The following is a 27,228-nucleotide window of genomic DNA, read 5'->3' on the forward strand; positions in this document are numbered from 1 at the left end:
TTTCTGGCAACAAAACTAAAAGGGAAGAATAAAAAGATAAAATCTGTATAAGCAAATGAAGATGACAACTTTTCAGTAGAAAAAGAACTATGTAACCTATGAAATGGGTTTCCCAGGTGGCACATTGGTAAGGAATTTGCCTGCCAGTGCAGGAGATGCAAGAGACACAGGTTCAACCCCTGGGTTGGGAAGATCCCCCGGAATGGGAAAATGGCAACTCATTCCAGTATTCTTGCCTGGAAAATTCCATGCACAGAGGAGCCTGGAGGGCTACCGTCCATGGGGTCACAGAGCCGGACACCACTGAGCAACTGAGCACACACACAACACAGCAGCCTGTGGAACCGTTTATACAAACCACGTGGCAACCACACCACTAGAATCCAGAGCAGAGGCGTGAAACGCGAGCAACGGGGAGTTTAGGAGAATGTCACACAAAACCACCAAAGTGAAATGGCAGAAAAGCAAGGGAAAAGAGACGATGGAGGCATAGAGCGACCGGGAAACAAAAGGTGGATGGCGATGGTGAGGCTGTGTGTCGATAATCTCCCTAAATGCAAACGCATTGGATCCACCAATTGAAAGACAGAGTGGCTGGGTGGGTTAAACGCAAGACCCAACTATAGGCTGTCTCCAGGAGACTCATCTCAGCTCTAAAGACAAATATAGGTTCAAAGTGACGATATGGAAAATTATACTCTAGGCAAACAGCAGCAAAAACAAACAAACAAAAAAACAGGTATAGCCATACTCATAGCCAACAAAACAGACTTCAAGCCAAAAAAGATAACAAGAGAAAAAATGGGGATAATCTCTCAAGGAGACACAGCATGTGTTAATATATATGGACCTAACATAGGAACGGGGGAGCCCGGTGGGCTGCCGTCTATGGGGTCACACAGAGTCGGACACGACTGAAGTGACTTAGCAGCAGCAACATAGGAATACCAGCCTATATGAAGTAATTCTAACTAACCTAAAGGGAGAAATTGACAGCAGCGTAAGAACAGTAGGCGACTTTAATACCCCCACTTACATCAACTGTTAGATTATTTGGACAGAAATTCAATAAGGAAACACAGGGCTTAAGGGAAACATTACAGTAGACAGACTTAAATAAATACAGAACATTCCATCCGAAATCAGCAGAACATACACTCTTTTCAGGTGCACATAGAAATTCTCCAGGATGGACTATATGTTGGGACACAAGTCTCAATAACTTTAAGAATGAAATCATAGCAAGCATATTTCCAACCACCTGTATGAAACTATAAGTCGATTACAAGTGAAAGGATGGGAAAATCACAATATGTAGAGACTAAACAACATGGTACTGAAGAAATCAAAGGAGAAATCAAAAACTACCTGAAGACAAATTCAAATGAAAATATGCCACACCAAACTCTACGTGATGCAGCAACAGCAGCTCTAAGAGGGAAGCTTCTAGCAACACAGGCTCACCCCAAGAAATAAGAAAATCTCAAAAACAGTCTAAGCTTATAGCAACACATGCTCACCCCAAGAAATAAGAAAATCTCAAAAACAGTCTAAGCTTCTAGCAACACAGGCTCACCCCGAGAAATAGGAAAATCTCAAAAACAGTCTAAGCTTATAGCAACACATGCTCACCCCAAGAAATAAGAAAATCTCAAAAACAGTCTAAGCTTCTAGCAACACAGGCTCACCCCGAGAAATAGGAAAATCTCAAAAACAGTCTAAGCTTCTAGCAACACAGGCTCACCCCGAGAAATAGGAAAATCTCAAAAACAGTCTAAGCTTCTAGCAACACAGGCTCACCCCGAGAAATAGGAAAATCTCAAAAACAGTCTAAGCTTCTAGCAACACATGCTCACCCCAAGAAATAAGAAAATCTCAAAAACAGTCTAAGCTTATAGCAACACATGCTCACCCCAAGAAACAGGAAAATCTCAAAAACAGTCTAAGCTTATAGCAACACATGCTCACCCCAAGAAATAGGAAAATCTCAAAAACAGTCTAAGCTTCTAGCAACACATGCTCACCCCAAGAAATAGGAAAATCTCAAAAACAGTCTAAGCTTCTAGCAACACATGCTTACCCCAAGAAATAAGAAAATCTCAAAAACAGTCTAAGCTTATAGCAACACATGCTTACCCCAAGAAATAGGAAAATCTCAAAAACAGTCTAAGCTTACACCTGAAGAAGCAGAAAAGAAGAAACAAAGCCCTAAGTCAGTAGAAGGAAGGAAATAAAAAACAAAAAAACCTGGTGGAAATAAACTAGAGACTAAAAAGATAATAGAATGAAGCTAAAACCTGGCTCTTTGAAAAGACTAGCAAAATTGACAAATTTTTAGCTAGACTCACGAAGACAAAAGAGAGAAGGCTCACATAAAATCAGAAATACACAGATATCACAGAAATACAAAGGATTGTAAAATTGGACAGCCTAAAGGAAATGGTTAAACTCTTAGAACAAACAACTTTCCAAGACTGATTCATGGAGAAACAGAAAATCTGAATAGACTGATCACTATTGATGACTGAAACAGTAATCAAAAATATCCCAGAAAACAGAAGCCCAGGGCCAGACAGCTGGCAAAGTCTACCAAACATTAAAAGAAGGGTATCAAGCAAAAAATTGAAGACAAGGGGATGCTTCCTAATTCACTTTATGAGGCCAGCACTACCTTGATACCAAAACCAGACAAGAACAAAACCAAAAAAGAAAATTATAGGCCAATGTCTTTGGTAAACGTAGATGCAAAAATTCTCAACAAAATAGTAGCAAACTAAAGGCAACAGTATACTGAAAGGCTTATACGCCATCATCATGTGGGATTTATTCTAAGGATACAAGTGTGAGTCAACATCCACAAACCAGTCAATATGATACACCATTTAAACCAAAGGATACAAATCAAATGAGTAACTCAACAGATGCAGGAAAAGCATCTGACAAGAGTCAACATCCATTTATGATTTTTAAAGCTCTCAATAAAATGAATAAAGATCATAAATAACTTACATGTCAAATCCAGCTAACACCTTACTGAACAGTGAAAAACAAAGCATGTTCTCTTAGATTAGAAACAACTATACCCACTCTCACCACTCTTTTTTACTATAACATTGGAAGAATTAACATTATTTCCATATTACCAAAAGCAATCTACAGCTTCAGTGCAATTCCTATCAAAATTTCAACAATATTTTTCACAGAAATAGAATGTAAAAGTTCTAAAATTTGTATGGAACCACAGAAGGCCTTGAATACCCAAAGCAATTCTGAGAAAGAAAGGACAAAGCTGAAGGTGTCACACTCTCTAATTTCAAATTACACTACAAAGCTATAGTAATCAAAACATACATAAAGAACTCATGCAACTCAACAGCAAAAGAACAATTTTTTTTAAATGGAGAGAACTCTAAGTAGACATTCCAAAGATTACATACAGATGGCCAACAGGCACCTGAAAAAATGTTCAACATTACTAATTATTAGGAAAATGCAAGGCAAAATCACAAGAAGATATAACCTCATGCCCAATAGGGTGACTATTATTAAAAAAAAAAAAAGGCAATAACGAGTATCTGCAAGGGTACAGAGAAAAGGAACCTTCATACACTGTTGGTGGGAATGTAAATAAACATCATGGAGATTCTGCAAAAAATTAAGAACAGAACCACCATATGGTCCAACTATTCTGCTCTTGGGTATTTATCCAAAGGATATGAAAACATTAATTCAAAGAGATATATACACTGTTACGCTCACTGCAACTTTATTTACGATAGCCAAGATAAAGAAATGATCTAAGTGCCCATCAACAGATTAATGGATAAGAAGGTGTGATACACAGACACACACACAGTGGAATGCTACGCAGCCATAAAAATGCGAGATCTTGCCATTTACAATATAAATGGACCTTGAGGGTATTATGTTACTTGAAATGTCAGATGGAAAAGACAGTGTATGATTTCACTCATATGTGGAATGTAAAAAGTACAAAAATAAGTGAGTAAATCGAACAAAACAAAAACAAACCCATAGAAGGAATTCCCTGGCCACCCAGTGGTTAGACTCCATGCTTCCACTGCAGGAATCTCACTTTCCCTGGTTGGGGAACTAAGATCGCATATGCTGTGCAGCCAAAAAAAAAAAAAAAAACAGAAACAAAACAAAAGCATAGATACAGATAACAGATTGGTGGTTGGAGGAAGGGAAGGAGGGTTGCAGGAGGGCAAAATGGGTAAGATGGATCAATTGTATAGTGGCGAATGGAAACCAGATTTTTGGTGGCAAGCACACTATAGTATATGCAGAAGTCGGATTATAATGTTGTACACATGAAACATACAGCTATAAACCAATGTCACCTCAATTTTTAAAAGGTGCAGAGTCTAATAGACCTTTGTCCAAAGAAGATACACAAGTAGCCAACAAGCACGTGAAAAGATTCTCAATATCAACAGCCTTCAAGGAAATGAAAATCAAAAGCCCAATAAGATAGCACAGCATCCCCATTAGGAGGGCTATAGTCAAAGAGATAATGACAAGGGCTGACAAAATGATGTTCAAACTAAACCCTCACACACTACTAGCAAGAACAGAAAATGGTGCAGTCACTCTGGACAGTGATTTGTAGTTCATCAAAATGTTAAACATCGAGTTACCATACGATTTAGCCACTCTACTGTTGGGTATCCAGACAAGAGATACACAAACACGTATCCACAAAAATCTTGTTCATGAATGTTCATAGCAATATTATTCATAATAGCCCTGAAGTGAAAACAACGCAAACGCCCATCAGCCGTTATGTGGACGTTAACTGTGGTATACACACTGGAATGTTACTTGTCAATAAAAAGAACTGAGTACTGATACATGCTACCGCATGGATGAACCTTGCAAACATTATGCTAAATGAAAGAACCAGAAACAAAGAAACCACATACTCTACTATCCTGTTTATATGATATATCTAGAATAGACGAGTCAGGAAAGACAGAAAATAAATTAATGGTTGCCTGGGACTGGAGGCAGGAGTGGGAGAAATGGAAAATAATGGATAATGGAGTTTCTTTGTTGTGTGATAAAAATGTTCTAATCAATTGTGGTAATGATCATATAATTCTGTGAATATACAAGAAAAACATTCAATTGTACATTTTAAGTAGGCAAATTTTATGGTGTTATGTCTCAATAAAGAAGCTGCTCTTTAAAAAAAAAAAGATAAAAGAAAAAAGAATAAATTTTCTCACAAGAAAACATCAGGGTCCTGAGGTTTTACTGGCAAGTTCTATTACATAACTAAGAGGGAACACTGCCCAACTGATTAGGCCAGCATAAATTTGACAGTAAAAATAGTAAAGAAAGTGTGAAAGGCTGAACTTTCTCACAAACAAAAAAATATTTTTAAAAAGTCAGCAAGTCAAATGTAGCAATAATTATATGAGCAAATTCTGAAGGAATGGAAGGTCAGAAAACAAATTGATTTACCAGATTAACCAATGCAACAAGAATAATCGTGATTATCACAGTGGCTGGAGAATTGACATCCAACCCCTCACCACCAGCTCCCAGTACTGATGTCTGGCTGACACACTGGGTGCTCACTTCGGATAAACACGTGCAATGTCTTTCAGAAGACAATCCTGTGGTGTTAAGGGCCACGCGACCTGGAGAGGTGGCAGGCAGGATAGTTGACTGCAATATTAACTTTTGTCTTATCATCGACGCTTCAGAGGAATAAAAAAAAAAAAAAGATACCAACTATTCTGTTGCTTTATTCTTGCATATCCCCCATCCTGATCCAAGGCGGCTGGGCGGTTCTTTGTGCTCCCTCACTTTAGTGGAATTCTGTGTTACAGGAATGAAAGTGAGAAGTTGTTTATCAAAGTCAGGCCCTTGAGAAGGTTAGCCTGCAGAAAGATGTCCTTGTCAGGGGAAATGGAAGCAGCAAGAAAGAACAAGAAGAGTCCCATGATTGAGAAGGACGCTATGGTTTGTGTCTCACAAGTCAAGGACATCACCCACTCCCTGGCAGTGCCCTGGCAGGCAGGACATGTGATCTAGGAAGGCAAAGGCTACTCAGCGCACCAAAGAGGCTGGGCCCGGGCACCTAGGCTCCGAGGCACAGCAAAGAAGCCAAAGGAGAAAGGGAGCCTGTGCGCAGCAGAGCTCTGCCCTCAGTTTCCAAAATCAGGTAAGCCTCCCTGGTTCTCGGTGACTCATCAGCATCCCCCGACCCTGAACTGAGTCAGACTGGTTTTCTGCCAGCTCTCAGGGAAGGGGGATGAAGTTAACTTGATTTAAAGAAAAGAAAAGAAAAGGCAAAGTTAACCAAGACAAAGTTAACTTGATTTAAAGGAAAGAAAATCACGCTGTCACCAGCAAAGCCCACTGGGATCCCCGGGAAACATAAGGTGGAATCTGGGTGATAAGATAAGGTCTACCCTCTTCCTTTCTGCCTAGTCTAGTCTCACTTATTCACTGGTTACTGCATACCGGGGCCCTGCCCTGCGCAGGCACTTCAGACCAGAGTTCCCAGTGCAAAGTGGCTGCGCAGGACGCGGCAACGCGCAGATCCGGTGCAGAAGCGAGGTGCAGGATCCTCCACTCCAGGCGGTGGCAGTGGGCCGTGTGCGGAGGTGGTGCGCCCAGCCCTGCGGTCTCCACCCCTTCCCTCTACACAGGATCCCTAAAGGCAGCCCCACCCCAGGCTTGTCCAGAGAGCAGGGGAGCTTGCACCTCTCCATTCTCTGTGAAAAGAGGAAAGGTTTCCTTTGCTTCTGAATCCAGTTCGGTCTCCTATTGGCTTAAACATCAGATAGGAGGACGCTTGCTGGGAATGGACTCAGGAGGGTGAGTAGCAGCGTAACTTTCCGCACACCCACTTTGTACTACGCATGTGCGGGATATGTGCCCGGGACACAGGAGACAAACACACCGAGGACAGATTAGGGAAGCAGGCAGCAAAGCCCTACCTCTCTTCCAGGTCTGGCCACTGCTTGAAGCTTCCCTGGGGGTCACTGCCAGGTTCTGCCCTCTGAGGGTCCACCGCTAGCTCCTGCCTGGTCCTCGGAGCATCCTTCAGGTCCCTGCGCAGGTGGAGAGTGCCTCGGGCCATGCTGTCCAGAAAGCTGAGGATCTGCAGGCAGCTCTGGATCTTGGGTGGGAGCAGGCTGGCGGAGGAAAAGGCCGCACTCAGCAGATCAGCAAATGGCCTGGCCTTGGTGTCCTCCCAGGAGGGCGGAGAGGCGTCCTCTTCCTCCAGGGCCCCAAAACAGCCCAGCAAGCACAGGTCCTCGGCCAGCTTCTCAAAGAGCCCGGTCCTCCTAAAGAAGTCACTGTTGACAGGGTCCAGGTACAGTGCAGCTGACAAAGCACAGAGGCTGTGCAGGACAAGGTCCAGGGTCTGGCTGGGGGACACTGCCCCCCACGTCTGCAGTGGGGGCTCCTGGAGAGACCCCTCCAGGTCAGAGAGAAGGGACAGCAGCCCGTTGAACCCACTGGAGACTCTGAAAGCAGCGCGGCCTTTGGGGGTCTCCAGGATCCGGAGCAGAGACTGAAACCGATGAGATAAAAGTGAGTGAGGTCCAGGCAGCAGATCTTTACCGCTGAGCTCCAGCCAGCATTGCCAGAGCATTCCTGGTGCTCCTCCAGGATCCATGCCAGGGGAACGGCGAGCTACCCGTGGGCAATTCTGAAACACTGGGAGGTCTATACTGTTCCTCTTTATTTTAGTTTCGGGTTGCCCCTCCATGTCTTTGTTCAAATGGTTGCTCTTAAAGCCTATGCTGCTTTATAGGGTTGATTTACTGTCTTATATCTCAAGTGCATCTCTCTCCACAAACCTTTCTCTGACCCCTCACTTATACTCATCCCAGGCTGAGTGCTCATATCTCTCACTCCCCAATCAGAACTCTCACCATCCTGCATGGAAGCTATTTGAAAATTGTCTCAGCCTTCCTCTAGTTTGAAATGACATGAAATCAGGCTTGTTTGCTGCTGTGGATTGTGGTACCTACTTAATAAATACTTGCTAAACTCTTGGAATGAACCATTTTCTATATTGCAAAAGGAAACAGTGAAATCTATACGAAGCAGTTTATTACTACTTACCTTCCTCTGTGTGCAAGCACAGGTATTTTTAATAAATGGAAGGCAGTCAAACAAATCTACTTAAAAGCTGGTGTACCACAATCCACAGCAGTGAACAAGCCTGATTTCATGTCACTGCCAACTAGAGGAAGGCTGTGACAATTTTCAAAAGGGAATTAAGGTGAAGAGCACTCCTTCATGGAGGGAAACATATAGGCCTAGCCTGTACTATAGACCATGTGTGGAGTTTAGGCTGCTACAATGCACGCTCTAGAGTCTATCTTTGCAAGACTGCTGAGGTCTTTCTGGACAGCCAGACTTTTAATTCCCTCTGGAATCAAACACTTACTAAGCACTTCCAAAGCACCATTCTTCGGTTCTAGTACCCATGATATACCCTAGGTGTTCAGTAAATGTTTTAGAATGAAAGAAGGACTGGACTTAAGAAGTTCTCATTCTGGGCTAAAGTCTCACCCCTAACAGTGAAGAATGGATGGATGATTTTAGATAAAATCAAAAGCCTCTAGATTTTGGCATTTAGTTGTTTACAATTTGTGAAAATTGAATGGGACTCCATCAAACCCAGGTTTCTTAAGCATGTTTCCCAGAAAATGGCTAGTCCCTGCAGTTTCGCTAGGAGGTGCTGGAGGAACATTTGAGTTGTTTCATCCTTTACGATGTTTAGTGCTCTAGAGACACAGGAAAGAGACTTTTCTTGCCAGGCATAACTTGAAGTCAATTTCAGGATGCTTGAAACAAGGTTCAAAGAGAAAAAAGTAAGGGAAAAAAAAGTTCCTAATTCGGGAGAGATGGGTGAAACTGTGCCTTAAATGCATGGTTTAGGGTGATAGTCTGCGGCATAATACATGCAAATCCAATGACAAAGAGAAAATTGATGGGTCAGAAAAGGAAGCAAAAGGACTCGCCTTCTAAATTCTCATGCAGAGAAAGTCAGATAGAAACTCAGTAAAGTTACAGGTAAATATGAAATACGAAGTCATGTACTTTGCGGGGGAAAGTAATTTTCTAGTTCTGTCTCTAAAATGCTGGTAACTCCAACCTAACACTAGTGTTTATCTGAAACACTATAATGTGTACCACTAGAACCCATATTTTATTATCTAAGATTATATTCTGCTACAAGAAGCTTGAACTGCTTGGCGGACGGTGAACCCAGGCATGGGGTAGGAAAGCGTGAAATGAGCCAGAACGAAGCTAATGCCCACAAGCAAGGACTCTTTCAAAGATGGAGAGAAATGATGACCTAGAAGCTGCTTAAAGTGTTCCCACTGCCCCGTCAATGACATTTCAAGTAAACAAAACAAAGATTGTAGAAACTAGGAGAATCTATACAAGGCCAAAGGTGATGATTATGCTCAAAAGGGACAAATTATCATATAGAGTGCGGTAGAAAGATTCATCTGTACCAATATGGGTCAATTGATCTTTTCCCAGTTATAGGAAAAGGAAATGCATGACTTACGGTGGTTGGATCAATGATTGCCCTCCACAGCTCTGGGGGATGGCTGTGGGGAAATTGAATTATTTTGTTCTTTAAAAGAAACTCAGCATCAGGGTCACCCACTAAAAGGGGATCAAATCAGAGTCATGGGATATGGTTCAGGGAAATGGGCTTTCCAGACTGTCTGGCAGATAGAGGCAGATTGTAACGCGAAGGACTAGTGTTTCCAGTGACAGCTGCGTTCCCCCCCTAAGTGAGGATATGACTTAACTGCTTCTGTTGCTGTTTAGCCACTAAGTCATGTCCGACTCTTTTTGCAACCCCATGGGCTGTAGCCTGACATGCTCCTCCATCCATGGGGTTTCTCAGGCAAGAATACCGGAGCAGGTTGCCATCCCCTTTTCCAGGGGAGCTTCCTGACTCAGGGATCAAACCCGTGTCTGCTGCACTGGCAGGCAGACTCTCTACCGCTGAGCCAAAAGGGAAGTCCAGCTACTTCTGTATTTGGCTCAAAACTGAGGAGAGATTGCATGTACAGACAGGTCCTTAAAGAGGAGATTATATGCAGAACAGATTCTCCAGGGTAGTAATGTTGGTGAATGTAAAAGCTTATGGTTTAGCAGCACAGAGTTCCCTAGACTAGGCAGGGACTTTCTCTGAACACACAGCATCACCACAGCTGCCTTCCCAAAATCCCACCCCCAGCCCTGGGACTCTGGGGCCAGTCCTCTGTGCCTGCCTTGTATGAGCAACTCACTCTGGACAGAATTAGTGCCTCTTTACCGAGGTGGAAGTGCGCTCTAACCTTCAAGCATGCTGAGTGGCGGTGGCCTCTCCCTGCCATCTGATAATCCAGTGAAAGGCTGACTGACCATTAGCGTTGGTCAGTGTGGCTCAGCACTGTCTGTCTCAACCTGTCTTAGTGTGACTAGTGCCATGAAAAACAGATAAAGTACCGACATGTCAAGAAATCTGAGGCTCTAGGGTGCTAAACTACGTTTATGTGAGTGCTTTCAGTAGCTCTGAAAACCACTGTTACGTTATTCAGGGCAAATGGAATGAATGGAAGTCTTCTGTTTATCACACGACACGTGACAAAATAAACACCCAAAAGAGAGAATGATTAACAATTAAAATTAATCAGATTATAAGCAATTGTCTGAGTGCTAGATGACCACTAAAACTCCCCTCTTCCCTTAAGAAACCACCTTCCAATTGTCCAGTTTTATACCAAATATTGCTCATCAGATCTCTGTCATTCCGAGTGCTGAGGGCAGATATTTTAAAAAGAGAGCAACACAATCACAGCCATCCTTATGATCTGTGTCTCTCAGAGGGTCTATCCCCTTAATTCCTAGATGGCACTTCTCTCCTCCTATGGGGAGGGGGGAAGAAATGGCTGTCCTTAATTGTTGCTTTGTTTGATTTATTGAATTCAGAGTCATTATCTAAAATGGGGGTAATGCCATTAGACCTCAGGCTTCTCTATTATTTCTTGGGATGGGGTTAATTTCATATTTGCAGAGTCATAAAGTAAAGAGTCCAAAATCTAATTACAAAGACTTAATTTCATAGCAACTAAAGAGAAACATTTCTATCATAAAGGAAAATAAATACTGCGCTACTTCGGGAAACAATTTGTCAGGAACTGGGGGCCTAGGAGGAGGGTCTCCATTACTGTCATTCAACTTTGCGTGATAATGCATCACCTAGGCTTGCAAGTCTGCGGAAGGGAGTAAATTTAATCAGCTGAAGTCAAAGTAATCAGGCTAGGGTTGACACATTTCAAGAAAGGTCAGCGTTAAGCACATTTTCTCCTCCTTAACTCAGTTACCATGTCATCGTCTCTGAGTTAGTATTCCTCCAGCTTGAATCTATAAAATGGATGTCTGCTGCAAAGCGCTAACTATGTTAAGACTAACAGGATTTATTTCACATTCTATTATTTGTTATTCCTCATAATTTTCCATGTGTCATGCTGGAAGACGGGTGAGGTAATGCAATTAAGCTCAGAGTTGAACAGCTAAATGTATATTAGCAAATCAATCTGAATTTGTGCATAATCCAATCATGGTCCCACTGGCCGTGGAGAGGAAATTCATTTGCTTACATTATTCTTTAACTCGGTTATCATTTGCCAGAATTAGGGGGTGAAGTCACATGTCCTTCTGTATTGGTATGGAAGCACCACTGGATTTTTGGAAGCAACTGCCTTAAGTCACATGTTTCTGGAGGAATTTTCTCCTCCAGAGCAGCTGGCTGATTCTCAGGGAAGGGAAGTGAGGGTGGCACCATGATGTGAATATACTTCAGAGATGGCAAACCTTGGTCAGGTGGTGGGGTGGAGGGTCCTGACTTTGAGGCCCCCACATTCCATCACTTCCCCTTCATTCTACATCTGACCCACTTTGCAGGCACAGTGCAGGCATACTCTCAACTACCAAAATGGGAAATCTAGCCAGAACTAATTTTACATCTTTGTTTCCCAAGGGGTTCCCAAAGTGATTTAAAACAAAGACCTATCTCACATCAGATTCCAGCAAATGTTGGCTAGTTGCTCATAGGACTCCATGGTGGGCAAGGCTGGAACAGGCTCTGGGGCCCAATCCTTCCCCACAACCCACCAGAGCTTCAGTGGGTTATCAGCCTGGTCCCAGAAAAGCCATGGCGGCACCAGGCACCCTCCTCACTGCCCAGCAGTAACTTGGTACCCAGAAAGAAGACAGCACGTTGAGCACAGGGTGAAAGTGGAAGCCGCTCAGCCGTGTCTGACTCTCTGCAACCCCAAGGACTATGCAGTCCATGGAATTCTCCAGGCCAGAATACCAGAGTGGGTAGCCTATCCCTTCTCCAGAGGATCTTCCTGATCCAAGAATCGAACCGGCCTCTCCCGCATTGCAGGTGGATTCTTTACCAACTGAGCTATGAGGGAAGCCCAGAGTATGACTGTGTTAAAAAGCTCACACGTTATTCATCCCTGATGCAGTCTCTTGATAGTGTGATACTGAAATGATACTGAATCTGTAAAACACCATGGCTTTATGGCTAATTCTGGAAATTCAGTCCTATTACCCAAGGTCTGACAGTCCAGTACGGTGCCTCTGGGCTCTTGGGTAAACAAGAGGAAATTTGGAGCAAAGCAGAGAGCTTTTCTATAATAGACACAAAAATACTGTACTCTCCAAAACTTTCCTCTCCGTGGATCTGTTTGACTATAACTGTGAAAATGCCAGGTACAGTTAGGGGTTCCAATCATTCATCCAAGAGAAAATCCAAGTCCAGACTGCATTGCTCCCTGCCTTCCCTGTCCCTCATTCGAATTACGTCGAACAGAGACATATGAGAAAAAAATTCAACAAAGAGCACGGTGAAGAGAAAAGACCATCAAATTTTTAGTCACTCGTCTTAGATTCAAATTCAGCTTCACCTTTGAGTATTAGAATCTCTCCAGGCCTGTCTCTACTGCCACATCAGGACTGAACCACTGAAGCCAAGGCGCTTTCCAGCTATAAACTCTCATTAATTCTTGCTATCTCTCCCCTTTAATCTCCCCTCTACATGCTCCCTTCAGACCTGTTACTTCACATAACCATGGAGCTCCAGTATCTTTCGAAAGACCTTTAACTTTCCTTTTGTGTTCCATCACTTCACTGATTTTTTGACTCTGTGATTAAGTCACTGTTTCGGTTCTTGTCATCTATGAAATGCACGATAACCGCAGTCAAAATGCCACTTTCGGACGGGCTTCTCATGACACACTGGCTCTGCTGAGCTCCACGGGCTTAGGTCATCAGACGACACGAATACCGCTACTTCAGAGCCTGACGCTGGCTTTGCCGAGAAATTAAGTTGGTAAAATAAACTGAATGTCGTTCTCTAACTGTTAAATGGTTTTATACTGAGATCAGCTCAGTTCAGGTCAGTTCAGTCTCAGTCGTGTCCGACTCTTTGCGACCGCATGAGTCGCAGCACGCCAGGCCTCCCTGTCGATCACCATCTCCCGGAGTTCACTCAGACTCATGTCCATCGAGTCAGTGATGCCATCCAGCCATCTCATCCTCTGTCGTCCCCTTCTCCTGCTGCCCCTAATCCTTCCCAGCATCAGGGTCTTTTCCAATGAGTCAACTCTTCCCATGAGGTGGCCAAAGTATTGGAGTTTCAGCTTTAGCATCAGGCCTTCCAGTGAACACCCAGGACTGATCTCCTTTAGGATGGACTGGTTGGATCTCCTTGCAGTCCAAGGGACTCTCAAGAGTCTTCTCCAACACCACAGTTCAAAAGCATCAATTCTTCAGCACTCAGCTTTCTTCACAGTCCAACTCTCACATCCATAACATGACCACTGGAAAAACCATAGTCTTGACTAGACAGACCTTTGTTGGCAAAGTAATATCTCTGCTTTTGAATATGCCATCTAGGTTGGTCATAACTTTCCTTCCAAGGAGTAAGCATCTTTTAACTTCATGGCTGCAGTCACCATCTGCAGTGATTTTGGAGCCCCCAAAAATAAAGTCTGACACTGTTTCCACTGTTTCCCCATCTATTTCCCATGAAGTGATGGGACCAGATGCCATGATCTTCGTTTTCTGAATGTTGAGCTTTAAACCAGCTTTTTCACTCTCCTCTTTCACTTTCATCAAGAGGCTTTTTAGTTCCTCTTCACTTTCTGCCATAAGGGTCGTGTCATCTCATGGCTAACTATGGCTGAGGGTTTTAATTTGGAAGTGAGAGCAACTTTGTATTATACAAAATTCACCGGTGGTCCAGGATAACATGGTAATGAAACAGGAGTGTGTTTTGCACGCAGGGTTGTTTTGCACACAGACGTGGCAGGTCCCCAAGTCAGTTCCCTGGGGGATATTTGCATTTCAGTCTGCCCTTCTCTTAAACAGCCATAAATGAAAGATAGAGGATTTTTGTTAAAGGTATAAGCCCCCACAGACAAAAGAAATGGAAAAGCAGGAATAGAAACAAAATTGTGAGAGCTATAAGGCTGATGATAGTTATTTTCATCTTTAACTATTTTAAGACAATTTGGTGATGGTTAACAATATTATAAAAAAATATACATACGCTTTTCTTTGTTGTCCAAAGGTGACACCCTAGTTTGACTTTTCCCTGTGTGACCACTGTTCCTGTCCCTTTGACTGCCTTTGGCTTCCTTTCCCAGTTCAGACGTTCCCTCCTCCGTGACCCTTCGTCAAACACGCAAGGCAACACTGGTTTCTACTTCTCTGTCCCCATGGCAGCCTGCTTTCAGCATCTACCAGGGCATAACCATGCTGCATCACCATGCTGCCTCTGAGTCACGTCAGTCATGTCCGACTCCATGATTGCTCACTTAGTATTAGTCCTAGTCTAGAGGTACCAGTTAGCAAGGGCTGAGTTTCACTCCACTGTGTGTCCCGGGCACTCTGCATCGGGCCTTGCTCACTAAAGGCTGGGCGGCTAAACAGGGCAGCAGCTTGGCCACCACCAATTCGGGCGCCACTTCCAGAGTCTGCAGTGTGGCTGGGAAGTAACGGCCCCACCGAGGACTACATTTCCTGGCACCTCATGCATCCGGATGAATCCTGCCCAAAGAAAATTGGATATGCACCAGTTCTAGGCCAGAGAAGAACGTGCACCGTTTTCTTTGCTCTCCCTTCCCTCGTCTGCTGGCTGGCTTAGATGCCTAGGTGACAGCTGTCCCTGAATGACATTCCTCCCAATTACTGACTGGACCATATGTAAGAAGCCTCTAATGTGCCAGGCTATTGAGCAGGTGGGATTTGTCTGTGACAGCAGCTAGTGCCACTCCACCTGTAGGATAAGTGACCAAGTGAAAGAATGAAAGCATGGGCAAATGCCGATCATGCGCTGCGTGTCCGTAGGAAAGCCCATCACAAAGGAGGACTCAACATCACCTTCAGGAGATCCAGTTTCAGCTGTATTTCCCCCTGAGTGGACGAGCACAAAGCGCCCACGATGATGCTCATGTACTCCTCGGTGTTGATGACTGAGAGCTGCTCCAAGATGCCGAGTGAGGCTCCCCGGTAGCACTCATCATCCAGGAAGATCTTGATGAAGGGCACCATGCCGTGGTCTTTCAGGACAACTGGGGACCAGACAGACAGTATTGCTAGAGTGATGGGTATCTTGGGACCTTAGTTTCAATTATAAGGACAGCTTTTCTTTACAATTTCCACTTTTGTTTGGCTACATATGTATATGTTTTTTCCACCCATTAGAAACTTTTTTTTCAAAAGCAATACTTACTGTTAAAATAAGAAGAGGAATAGAGAAACTACGGAGCTGAGAATTAAAAAGAAAACTGCTTTCTTCTTCAGTGAGAATTCTGCTTTTGAAACCACCTTCCCCCTTTTCTAAGTAATATAAACTTTAATTGGATGTACCTCTGACATTTATTTCCACATAATTCCCTAATCCAGGGCCAATGGCAATTCTTATTTTATCAGTTCTTATCTCTGCCTAAAGTCTTGTTCAAAGCAAGCCAGAATTTAAGAATGCATTTAATTCATAAGCAGTTTCTTGGGATGGTGGGGGAGCAGAATCAAAGAAATTTGGCTAACGGTATGTTTTTTGTTTAAAAGTAATCCTAAGAATTTCTTCCCCGGGACTGATCTTTGGAGTAATTACATGTAGAATAAGAACCAGGAAGTAACTGGATCATTCAAATGGCAAGATGTGGATTTGAGCTGGTCAACTCCATAAAGCAGAATTTCCCAATTATGGGCCAGGTATTCCTTACATGGAATCACCTAGAGGGCCTTTTAAAAGTAGATTTCTGGGTTCTTCCTTGACCTGATAATTAGATCTCTGGGAGGGAACCTAGGAATATGTATCTCCCTTTTAACCAGAACCTCCAGGAAATCTTTTATAGTCTCACATGAGAGATGCTCTACCATAATGAAATAGCCATTCACATTCAGCATAGTTGACCTCTGAGGCCCCAAGTAAAGATGCATCAGATTACCAAACCCATTCATGTCACTTTGTTGATGCATCTGCTTTATAGTATAATATACATGCATATATTTTATGCATGTATTTTTAAACATGGGAGCCACATGATCTCAGGAAGCTAAAAAAAATTTTTTTAATGAATGAAGCTATTAAATCCATCATGGGCTAGAAGCACATCAAATTATATCTCTTAAAAATGATGACAATATTTTACAATTTGAATCTTTTTATAAAAGCATCTATAGTCGGTGCAGCAAGATATTAAAAGATTTTACTTGAGGGAAATGGGGTTTCTGTGGTCTCATAAATTTAAGATAACTCTTTGACTCACCACCTTATTTAGCAACCTAAACAGTAAAAAGTGTCAACTGATGTGTCTACCAGTTTACTGATGATCACCAGAGATAAAGCAGTAAATGGACATTAGCCACAGCCATGGGGTTGGCTATTCTTTGGATACAGCCTTTGAACACTGACATAAATCATCAGGAAATAGTCAGTGTTTCCCCAAGCAGTCACAGTGTGAATCTGGTACCATTCTCACCTGCATTCCTAACGGACCCTTTCAGAAGCGTGACCACAGTTTTCAGCATCACACAAGTCAGTTCTCGTTCTGTATCTTGAACTCCAGGATTGATCTCTTTTTTTCCTGCCATAGTTAAGAAACAATGGAAAGAAAATTTTAAGCACGTGTGCTATGGCCCCAAACCTCCAATTCCGTCACTTTTCTGCCCTCTTTGTTGTCGTTGCTCAGCCCAGCTCTTTGCGATCCCGTGGACTGCAGCACACCAGGTTTCCCTGTTCTTCACTGTCTCCTGGAGTTTGCTCAAACTCGTGTCCATTGACATGTCCAATATCTATCTTCTTAACAAGAGATGAATATCATGCTTCCATTATAAAGGAGTGTGCAGCCCAACTTGTAAGATGTGGCCCTACAATCCCTACATCAGAAGCTCTCTGACTTGAGTTGCATCAGAATCCCCTGGAAGGCTTATAGAAAAATGCAAGGTATGTGCATGGGGCATGGTTAGGCAGGAAGAGAGCCCAGGCCAGCAGTCCTGAAGCAGAGGCGAGGGGATGCTGCCAAGAAGCCATGGGCATACAACCCAGCAGGGCGCACAGAAGTGTGGCCAAGCTTAGAGGGGCAAGCTGGGCCAGCAAGGCCCTGGTTGCTGACCTCTGTTCCAAGGGAAGACCACTGGGCCCTACAGCCCCATGTGAGCAAGGTGGCCATGTTCCAGTAGAGCCCAGAGGTGACCCCACACCTTCCCCCACCCAGAGCTCAGGCCTCTCTGAAAGCCTTTTGCACTCCTGAGGCCCCGTCTACCCAGCTACATACTCAGACAATAACTGGCGCAGGAGATATCTCATAGCTTAGAACTCATCAGGCCTGAGTTAGTCCCATGAGTTGGCTTAAAGTTACACCTATCCCTCTCAACTTATCGTGGGGAGGAGCAAGCAAGTTACAGAAAACAGGGAGTCTGCCTGCTCTGTGAAGCCACGGATCCCAAGGGTACTCTCTCTAAGCTTCATGGCACCAGGTGACCCTTGCACGCTCACTTCTCTCTGTTATGTTGATGGGTGCTGGGGCTGGCACACAGACCAGGCCCAGCTAACACTGACCCCGGCCCATTCCCCACTTCCCCTCCTGACGCTCCAGGGAGGCACCTGACTTCCTCAGGATCTTGGCGTGCTTCCGCAGCTGGGCCAGCAGCAGACCCAGGAGCCCTGAGTCCCGGAAGATGTCAGGGAAGAGCGGGTCGCCACCGGCAATCCTGAGAATGCTCTGCAGGGCCATGAGGGTACAGAGTGACTCCGGGCTCTCCTGGATCAGACGCTGCACCTTCCGCAGGATCTCGTGGGGCACATAACGCAGCTCAAACACCAGGGCCTCCAGCATCTGGAAGAAGTGCCTCTGCACCAGGGTCGGCTTCAGGGGCATGATCTCCACAAACTGCGAGACGGGCTGCAGGGTCCACTCCAGCAGGAAGAAGTTGCGGGCGTTCCAGGTCCACATGGTCCTAATGGAGGACAGGACTTTGGTGCAGAGGATGGGGTCGCTGACTTTGTGGAAAACATTCTGCAGGACTTGAAAGGCCTGAAGATTCTTCACAGTCACCCCTGAAGATGCAAAAAGGAATCATCCTGCAAGCCATTTCTCCTGACTATGCCCAGAAATATGTGGTTGAATTATCACGAGGATGTGCCATTTAAAGTTTATACTTTCTAATTCCTGTAGTAAATATCTATCAGAAGTCCAGAGAAGCCATCTGCCTAGGCTATGAGTAAGGCTAGAGCTGCATTGCCCAAGACGTGCTGGCTGATTAAGCATTGAAATGTGGCTACTGTGAACCCAGGCGTGCCATGAGAAGAATACATGCCAGATTTCTAAGACATAGCACAAAGAAATGAACACGGTGAAAAAAATCATTAACGGTTATTTGTATGATCACATTTTTGATGGTAATATTTTGGCTATACAGAGTTAAATAAAATATATTATGAAAAATAATTTAACCTGTTTCTCCTTAATTTTTAAAATTTTGTAATTAGAACATTTAAAATTATGGAATGTGGCTCACATTATATTTCCATTGGGCAGCACGGGGCTGGAGGATTGGTTTCAATTAGTTAAAATCAAATGATGCTAAAGATTACTAAGCAAAGTCAGTTTCATTTCTAGACAAGCTATTAAATAAAAAGACCATCTGAACCCACCCGCCCCTTTTTCTCTCCAGAAAAAGCCTCATTCAATCCTGCCCTTGAGACACTTCCTCACAGAACTCTCTACTTCCAGCTCTCTCTGCCTCAGACACTCAAAATGTTTCTGAAACTCCTCTCTAATCCTCACACTGCCCTGTGTGTCTGCTGGAGTCACATCCAGTGGCTTTTCCTACACTGGCCTCACAGCTTTTCACCCTCCACCTCGTCCCCCTCCTTCTTTCCTGGCCCACCATCATTTGCCTTGACACCTCTCTCGAATGAGACTCTGTGCAGTTTCCTGACTGACCCAGGCAGAGCTAAACCCCACCCTTCGTGTTACCACTGTTCCTATTTATCAGCCAGTTATTGAACAGGTTATAGCTCGGGGTTTATGTGACAGTCTCTGTAGAGCATCTGTAAGGTACAGACACCTGGCCTGCTCACAGTGGTTCCCAGCATGGTGCAGAGCGGCTGCTGGACAGAGGCATCAGTACATGTGGATTGAATTCATCAGTCAATCAATCAATCAACATGTCATAGGACTAAGGAGGCGCTGACTCGGAGCCTGGGTTGCTGTTTCAGGGCCACCAGCCCCTGTTAGACAAGCAGATGGCACCAAGTAAGTCACATCGGGGTGAGAATGGAAATCACAGGTCGTCTCTTTTATTTGCGCAAACATTTCCTCTTAAGTCTCACCCAGGGCGTTTGGAAAAATGTATTAAGGAGAGATTCTCAATACATAGGTAATCCCCCAAAGGCATGACAGAATCAGGCCCTGCTGAGTCACCGACACCTGCCACATGTCTGTTTCTGCACAGAGCAGCGGGAAATGACCTGCACTGCCTCTTCAGGGCGCAAAGCACCCAGGGACACCCAGAGACCCACCAGAAGCCTCGTGATGGAACTTGAAGCCTTCAAGCTGAGGGTAAGTGATGCTGTCGAACACCTTCAGCTCTGACCTCCCACAGGTTGTCAGCCACACCACCAGCCCGAGGAGCTCCTCCAGGTGGGGGTCAGCCTCGCTCTGGGTCAGTCCGTCGTACCTGTGGGGACAGACGAGACCAGCTCCCTGGATGTCTTGGACAGAACAGCCAGGTTTGCCCAAGGTGCTGGTCACAGGGAGGCAGAGGCAATGAAGATCACAGTGTTGGGCATGACCCCAAAGAGCTCCACCAGTTTAGCACCGAAAGGCATGGGACGGAGGGTGGATAAAAGTCACTCTGTTTGCAAGCACCTAGATCTAAGGACTTGCACAGATAGAATACAGAGAAACCTGTATTTCAGGTATCTGAAATATCTCTGTACGCAGAGGAACCTATGAGCAGAGCCACAGCGTCGGCTCAAAGGAGAGCTGCTTTCCGTGGAAGGACCCCTAAGATGTACGGGCGTCAGGCACCAACAGGGCAGAAGCACCCCCAAAATGAGAGATTTGATATTTCAGAAGACCAACAATACAAACATCATGGGAAATAATTGGGCTTTATTAGATTTCTTCCTGCTTATTTCAAGGGTGGGTATTTCTTTTGTTTGCAGCTACTTATGTGTAGTGAGTGGGCTGCCTTGCTCTTCTCATGGAGAATGGTCTCTTAAGCCTCATTGCCAGGTCAAGGGTAAAAGTATTGGCAGTGTGACTTCCATTAAGGCGAAAAGGAAAACAAATGAGCCGATAGGGGTCCTTTCTGACATTCCCTGAACAGTTTATTTTCCTTCCTGCCTTCCACAAGAAGTCTGGGGCAAACCAACCAGCCATTTAACCAAAGAGATATTTAGGAACTGCTGTGACAGAGACATCCATGGTAGCAGTCACCAGTCAGTGATGGTCCAGACTCGTGTGAAACATGGCATTCTTGTAGAGACATCCCTTGGGCTTCCCTGGTGGCTCAGACAGTAAGGAATCCGCCTGCAATGCGGGAGACCTGGGTCCCATCCCTGGATTGGTAAAACCCGTTGGAGAAGGGAATGGCAGCCCACTCCAGTACTCTTGCCTGGGAAATCCCATGGACAGCTACAGTGAGCTGTAGTCCATGGGGTCACAAAGGGGCAGACACGACTGAGTCCAGGACCAACCGCGTAGGGATGCCCATTCTGTGTGCGCCTTTGGAGGAAGGTCCTCTGATGTTATCATCTAATCCCATTCCTTTGGGATGTCAGTCCCCTTCTCCGAGTCATCCCTCTAGACTAAAAGCCTGACTGTAGCAAAATCTGTGAAGCACAGTGGTAATCTGCACCCTACAGATGAGCAACGCTGCTCATATTCAGAGCTAAGCCAAGGGAATGTTTGTGGCGGTGCCCTCATAGAGCTTCCCCATAACCAGCGGAAGAGTTCAGGCCATCAGCAAGCTTCTTTCACTTCCATCCCCCGGTTTATCCAATCCCTGGACCCAACTTGAAGATGACATAGCAATTCAGAGCGGAGGAAATTAGTCCAGATTTTGCTGAGTCACATCTTTGTGTGTTTCCCATGGATGAATAGTTTGAGAATAACAGTAGGGGAAAGGCCCTCTGAGACAGGGAATGGAAGGAAGCCAGAACATCACCAAGAAGAGCAGTTGGAGCTTAGTCCTCCTGGGGACTCTGGAAGGCAAAGTAGAGCTAGCCCACCCAAGGGGCAAAGAGATATTTAGGAACTGCTACGACAGAGACATCCGTGGCAGTAGTCACCTTTGCTGGGTGTATATCCATCAGCTTCTACCAGCCACTGGTAGGGGGCTAGTCCTGGGGTTTGCTGACCTGCGGGCACTTCCAGCCCCACAGCATACAGGCAGAGCTCGTCACAGCCATGCTAGAAAGCCTTCCAACAGAGGATGTGGGCTCTAGGAGACTGTCAGACTAGCAGGCGTGCCGGCGTGTATGCCATCAAATGGACTTGGTAAAACTGTTATTGAGCTCACCCATTGGTTTCCTAAAGAAGTTAACTTCAAACTCAGCTGCACATTGAATTACTTTCGCAATAAAAGTCTCTCTGGACACGCTCTATGGAGATTCGTATTTCAGAAGACATTCTGAGAAGCCTCAATATCTTTCTCCAGAGCACCATATATGATTCTGAGGACCTCAGCTTCCACTGTTTCTTTCCCACCAAACACAGCCACTTACCGAAGTAACACTTTGAGCAGCAGAGGGTAGCCCTCCCCGGTCTCAAACTCCAGGAGCAGAGCTGAGGAGATGGGATAGGAGTCCTTCACAAAGCCCAAGACGAGGCTCACTACCTCGCTCACCTCAGGAGCGGGGAGGGTGTCAACAAGCCTGGAGAGGTTCTGGAGGGAGATCTTGATGCAATCCATGGCTGTAGGCGGAAACACACCCATGCTGAGCTCAGAGACCATGGCTTCGCTGCATGGCCAGTCCCTCCCCACCTGAGTGTAAGCTGTATGTCAAGATGTGAATAAGAATTCATCTAAAATGCTTCTGCTGACTCTTGGATCAAGAAGAAGCTTCCTCTCTGAGAAGTGTCATCCTGAGAGCCACACTCTGGGGCCCAGATGGAGAGGAAGTAAAAAAGGAAGAGGATGAAAATCTCTTAGCCCTCCGCCCCTAATTCCCAGCATGCAGAGGGATCCAGGTCCTTTAGATAACAAGAGTCAAGACACAAGACCTGAGTGTCACAGGAGACCTTAAGGAAGCAACGCTGTGCAGAAATCAGCTTGATGAAAAGTGCAGGGAAGGATATATGAACACGTGGGAAGACGAAGGGCCAAAAGAGGGTGTGTTTCAGCTACTAAAGAATCCAGAGGGTTGGAGCCTGGAAGCGTGATCCACAAGGTAGAGGGAGGAAGACGGTCCATCTGGTGTGTGGCCTGCTATGGAACGCACTGTTTACCCCAGAGCTGTGAGAAGCCAGGGGAAGAACTGAGTCAGCAGAAAGATGCCATTAGGTTTGCATTTTGATGGATCACTGTTTTTAGGGCTCTTTTGTCAGGAGAAGCCTCTTCTGAATGCCAGGAAAGCCACACCAGTGTTCAGGAACAGCGTCTCTCAAAATTTGAGATAAGGGACGTTCAGTCCCTCACCTGCGAGGCCACAGACACGATCCCAGGACCGCATGCTGTGCAGGGCAGCACGGAGAGCTGTCGGCTTGGCAGGGAGACACCAGCCTGGCACTCACTTCCTGACCTCCTCAGCCTGTAGGCCCGTGGAAAATACTCATTCCCCTGCAGGGGCCCTGGGCACAGGACTCGAGGTGACTAGATCTCCGTAACATGGCGTGTTTTTTTTTTTCCCAGCTGAGAATAATGACTACAGTGAGAGACCCCTGGCACCAAGGCAGGCAGCTTTTCCTCAGGAGCCTCTGACTCTAGTCTGTGATGGGTGCCTGGGTTGCTGAGCTCCTCAGGCCTGGCTCAGCCCTACACCATTACCACTGGACCATAGCTTCGTCGGGAAATTTCAGTCATGGAACTGGGGATGATGTGTTATCCCAGGGCTCAGTTACAGTAAGAGGGGGGACTTGTACGTGCCCAGCTCTCAGCCCCTGACACCCTCTATTATAAGGGGTCCCAGAAAGAAGACAAGTCAGGGGACAAGTGCTCGGGGACCAGCAGATCACATTGGCAGGCTCAGATCCCTTGGAGTTAACCCAAGAGATGGACGGTTGTGTTCCTAAGAGGCACTTTAGCTGGTGAAGCTGAACAACGGTGGTGGGAAGGTCAGCTGAAGACTTTTGTCAGAACCTACTCATCCAAGTTATCCTTGCAGAGCCTCCCTCCCTGTCCCACAGTGAGCCAGCACCTGAAAGGAGGCCAGTACATTTTCCCAAGATTCTGCAGGCCACAGTGGTGTCCGTGCTTCCCAGCATTACTCAAGTCCTTGGGAGACAGACACTGCTAAGGGAAGTCCTGGGACAGCTAGAAGAATTGATTCCCTCAGGGTGCAACCTTGGATCACAGCCAAGTAATGATTCTGGGATGCTGACCAATGGGGCGCCCACTGCCAGGTGCTATCTGAGGGCTTCAAATATGCCAACTCATTAATGCATCCCAGCAATCCAGTGAGATCAGCGGGACTGTTATCTCCATTTTACAGACAAAGGAACTTGAGCACACAGGCAGTAAAGTGCTCAAGGTCACTAAGCTAAAGGGACAGGGCAGGAGGCTACAGCCTGGCTGTCTAACCTCAGAATCGAAGTCCTTAACTTTTACGCACACTGTCCAGAGCAGAGCCTAAGGCACCGGAATTGGCATCTCGGGTTTAATATGTGATTCTCTTCTTCACTAGCTGGGGAGCCTTGGCAAATTCTTCTATCACGCTTAATCATCTGTTTCCTCACTACAAAATGGCATTAATCATCAATATCTAGCTCAAAAAAATTAGATAATATACAAATGAGCTCAGCATAGTATGTGTTTGGCAGTATGTGTAGTAAATAAGTTGCCCTTTCCCTCTCCCTTCCAATGGACCATCAAAATGAACAGTAAAAGCCCTGTCACTAATGGACCCAAGTAATACAGGGTCACCTACTAGATAATTGGACATCAGTGAAAACCCTGTTTGTTCATCTCTTTTTGGACCTCTGGAATCTGTGCTAATGCTGCCAGGGCATGCCAGGGTCTTATTCTAGAAAGTGTGCCCGCAGACCGTCCCTGGTCTCCCAGGGTCATACCCTGCAGGTATTGGATGACGCCGACATTCTGGGCCTTGGAGATGGTCTTCAGCACACAGAAGGTGGGCTCCTTCCAAAAGCAGCAGCTGTGCTCCCGAAGACATGTCGTGGCGATCATGAGAGACTGGAGCTCATTTCCTGAGAGAAGTCCCTCCAGACCCTGAGCCTCACCGCAAATGTTGAGCAACATCTGAGGGGGGAAAGTACAAAGTCTCTGGTTAGGAAGCCTCCTTCCTGCAATGAATTTGTTCCTTACTTTTCCTTGTCTCAGCCGGAGAGATAGAATCGTGGCTGATCACCCTCTGCCTGAGACTGGCATGGTCAACAGCCACCTATAAAAAGGTGGCAGGGCTAAAATGTGGACTCCTAACCCAGTACAAGCAGTGGTTATCCTTTCCACATCAGAATAACACAAGAGTGTTTGACTTAGAGAGGTGTCTTATTATATAGAAATGCAGAAACTGCCACCTGTGGTTAAAACACAGAATTAACAGTGCGATTTAAAGAGAGAGCTGTGTTCCTGAATCCCTGGCTGGCACTCAACCTCTACTTCTCCGTAAGATTACGAGCGTTATCCTGTAACCTCCTAGCTGGACTTCTTGCCCCCACCCATCCCATGTTGCTACGGTTTCTCCTGAAAACCTACTGCGCACTGGCATGGAAACCAAACACCCTAATATGGCTCCCAGAGTTCTGCATGGCCCAGCCCTGCCTCTTCCCTCATGTTATCCTGGGCACTCTCCTTGTGGCTCTTGGTGGTCTTGCGGGGACCCTCTTCCACTTTGGCGAACATGGAAAGCTCTTTCTGTCCAAATCCTTGAGCCCCTTTCTGCACAGCGATGGAGTCTCAGCTGGATAGTCATGGAAGTGGGGACAGACCCGCTTTTCTGGTCTCCCCTGAAGATGGCCGGTGATTGTGGCCACGCGACCCTTCACTTGGCCAGCCGTTTCTTCTCCTCCCTTGTCTCCTCCCCCTTCACATCTCCATCCCAACCTTCAGCTCCCCGGTTCAATGCCATTTCCTCAGAAGTGTCTCCATTTATGCTCAACCATAAGTCAGGTCCCCTGGCTCTCATTTCCCAGCACATCTCTGTTTTCCATGAGAGCATTTAAAAAACTGGACCCCGCTCCCCTATTCATGCACTTGGTCTCCCCAGCCGGCTTCTCCATCTCTCTGTCGTCTCCACGAGAGGGTGCGGGTCTAGTACAGAGACGCACCCAAGAGGAGCTCTGTACAGTTTTGCGGAATGAAAGAAGGAAGCTCCGAAGAGCCTTGAGGTGGTATCGCTGTGGCTCACATTCTGTCCGTACGTAGAGAGGACAGCTGAAGACAGGGCTGCGTTAATTGCCTGCAGAGCACGTGGAGACCACACAGTGAAGATTTGTTTACGTACCCAGTCCTGTGTCGTGACCACCACTGAAGATATGACTTATATGTGGGCAAATGAGGCCTACATTTCTAACAAGCGAAGCTTAGGGGCCACCCGGCATAAGTGGAATCCGGCAGAACTCATGAGACGCCCACTGGTAATGAGGATTCTGGCTTGAGCATTGGTCTAAAGTGGGCGTGGCTGTGAACGTGCATGTTCAGGGGACAGCTGCACGGGCAGTTCCCAAATGGTCCTGTGTACCTGCTCCGTGCGATACAAAGAGAAGGAAGACAGACAGTACCCCGCCTCTGCTGGAGAGGCCAGAGGAGTTTTCTGGATAACACAGCACGCCAGCAGCTGAGAAAGCAGAACTCGTCAGTAAAGGGGAGAGAGGCGAGAAGTTGCGTGAAAAGCCTCTTCCAGTTGGAGAAGATAGGAAAGACAGGTCATAACATGAGCACACCACAGGGGATAGTGGCCTGAGACGGCGTCTGAGAGGAGAGATGGAGGTGGCCCCACAGAGTGGGTAAACGCAGTCTCAGAAGCCAGATTCCCAGGTTCCGATCCCTGCCCCCACCCGCCTCCTCTATGACCCTTATTGTCGTTGCGTCACTAAGTTACGTCCCACTGTCTTGTGACCCCACGGACCATAGCCTGCCAGGCTCCTCTGTCCATGGGATTTCCCGGGCAAGAATACTGGAGTAAACTTCCATTGCTTCCTCCAGGGGGTCTTCCTGAACCCACGTCTCCTGCCTGGCAGGTGGATTCTTTGCCACTGAGCCACACTTGGACTCTGGACTCGTGTTTACTCACCATACTTTAGATCACGTTGAATAAAGATGACAATACCACGCACATCCTGTGATGAAAGACAGGACTCAGGGAGGTGATGGGTGTAAGGTTATGGCACAAGGCTGGTAGATAGCAAGTACTTATAGAGTTACACAAGGGGGGCTTAGCGAGTTTGTTCTCAGAGGTGCAGGGGCCAGAGACAGGAGGTTCCAGGTGCCCAGGAGGGTGGGCAGGACCCTAGA

General features: G+C 45.9%; 1 protein-coding gene across 1 annotated transcript in view; it reads right to left on the reverse strand.

The window, feature by feature from the left end:
* Positions 1-27,228, reverse strand: part of WDFY4 (WDFY family member 4) — a 232,750-nt gene that overhangs the window by 192,698 nt on the left and 12,824 nt on the right. The window contains exons 5-11 of the mRNA XM_052640371.1: positions 24,825-25,014; positions 22,322-22,511; positions 20,111-20,268; positions 18,191-18,643; positions 17,067-17,171; positions 15,463-15,653; positions 6,978-7,558 (exon numbers count right to left, since the gene is read on the reverse strand). Of these exons, the coding sequence (XP_052496331.1) occupies positions 6,978-7,558; positions 15,463-15,653; positions 17,067-17,171; positions 18,191-18,643; positions 20,111-20,268; positions 22,322-22,511; positions 24,825-25,014 (1,868 nt within the window). The remainder of the gene's footprint in view (positions 1-6,977; positions 7,559-15,462; positions 15,654-17,066; positions 17,172-18,190; positions 18,644-20,110; positions 20,269-22,321; positions 22,512-24,824; positions 25,015-27,228) is intronic.

This window comes from Budorcas taxicolor, chromosome 5 (genome assembly GCF_023091745.1).
Source record: "Budorcas taxicolor isolate Tak-1 chromosome 5, Takin1.1, whole genome shotgun sequence".
NCBI classification, from domain to species: Eukaryota; Metazoa; Chordata; class Mammalia; order Artiodactyla; family Bovidae; genus Budorcas; species Budorcas taxicolor.